Source organism: Populus euphratica, unplaced genomic scaffold, assembly GCF_000495115.2.
Source record: "Populus euphratica unplaced genomic scaffold, PopEup_1.0 scaffold5080.1, whole genome shotgun sequence".
Lineage (NCBI taxonomy): Eukaryota > Viridiplantae > Streptophyta > Magnoliopsida > Malpighiales > Salicaceae > Populus > Populus euphratica.
In genome coordinates, this window is record NW_011504863.1 from 1 (window position 1) to 1,524 (window position 1,524).

At 33.3% G+C, this 1,524-nt stretch overlaps 1 protein-coding gene across 1 annotated transcript in view; it reads left to right on the forward strand.

Annotated features, from left to right (window-relative positions):
* The first annotated feature begins 860 nt into the window (after positions 1-860).
* Positions 861-1,524, forward strand: part of LOC105120145 (UDP-arabinopyranose mutase 1-like) — a 2,490-nt gene continuing 1,826 nt past the window's right edge. Inside the window, exons 1-2 of the mRNA XM_011018336.1 lie at positions 861-985; positions 1,195-1,524. Coding sequence (XP_011016638.1) covers positions 1,214-1,524 — 311 coding nt within the window. The 5' untranslated portion in view covers positions 861-985; positions 1,195-1,213. The remainder of the gene's footprint in view (positions 986-1,194) is intronic.

Consider the following 1,524-nt stretch of genomic DNA (forward strand, 5'->3'; position numbering starts at 1 on the left):
GTGTAAGGCCACAGTCCAAAACACTCTCTTGATGATAGCCCTTGCCCAGTTTCAGTCACGTTTTCTGGAAGGGCTTGGTGTGAAGTTCATGAGCTAAAATAATGCAATATCAAGATTTTCTTTTTTGAACAACAAATTCTTCTTGTTGTTTTATGCAGCCTTTAGTCTTGTTTGTAGAATGAGAAATGTAGGTTAATATGAAAGAATTAATTCAACATAATAGCTTAATTTATTAGATAAAATTCTAAGATATAATTTATATTATTCTTTAATATAGTTTTTTAAGTGAAGGTTTTTGATCTTGAAATATGAAATAAATAAGGATGGTGAGATTCGAACTTATAACTATTTGGTTATCAAGATTTTGATACCATGTTAAAAAACCAATTCAACCTAATAACTTAAGCTGTTAGGTGAGATTTTAAAATATAATTTATATTATTTTATAAAAATTTAACAAGAATAAAATTCATATAGATTATGCTACGTGGAGTTTAAGTCTGGATAGTATTTGAATTTATTTATATTTATATTATTTAATTTTATATAAAAAATGCTAATTAGATTCATAAATGACCTAAAAATATTGTTCAAGTGTATTATTAAAAATGATTCATTACTTAAATTCATCACCTTCGTTTCAACTTGTGATTTTATCTATCAAAAGAATGATTAAATCTTATGTAGTAGAAGTCTAGGGTTTTACAAGGACATGTCAATTCAAGACCCATATGAAAGTTTAGCAATTGCGCCATCGAAAATGCCTTCTTAATTAGTATTCAAATTATCATTAATTTGGAAAAAAAATACACTATGAGAAAACCTCATTCCCAATGAAGATAGCATAAGCAACCCCCCTAAAACTCAATATTTTCCTCGTTTTGTTCAAACCTCAAACTCCACGCTCCTCCTCCTCCTTTCCATCCCTTGTAAGAACAAACTCTTACACTCAAAACGCCAACAACACACACTCAAGACATCAAGAATCCCCTCAAAACAAACTATCTAGTTGGTGGCTAAGTGATAAAAACTTGGGATCAAGAAATTTGCTTCCTCTGTGGTCTCAGGTTCGAGTCCTTGATTGCTCATATGATGGCCATTGGAAGCTTATATGATCGTTAACTTCAGGGCCCGTGGGATTAGTCGTGGTGCGCGCAAGCTGACCCGGACACCTACGTTAATCTAAAAAAAAAAATCCCCTCAAAACACACTAATGACTCAACCATCATCCCATGTAACAGCACCTCTGAAAGATGAGCTTGATATTGTTATCCCAACTATAAGAAACTTAGATTTCTTGGAGCAGTGGAGACCTTTCTTTCAGCCTTACCATCTTATTATTGTCCAGGATGGGGATCCTAGTAAGAACATCCTGGTCCCTGATGGCTTTGATTGTGAGCTTTATAATAGGAATGATGTGAATCGGGTTCTAGGTCCTAAATCTAGTTGTATCTCCTTCAAGGATTCTGCTTGTCGTTGCTTTGGTTTCTTGGTTTCCAAGTATATCTTCACCATCGATGATGA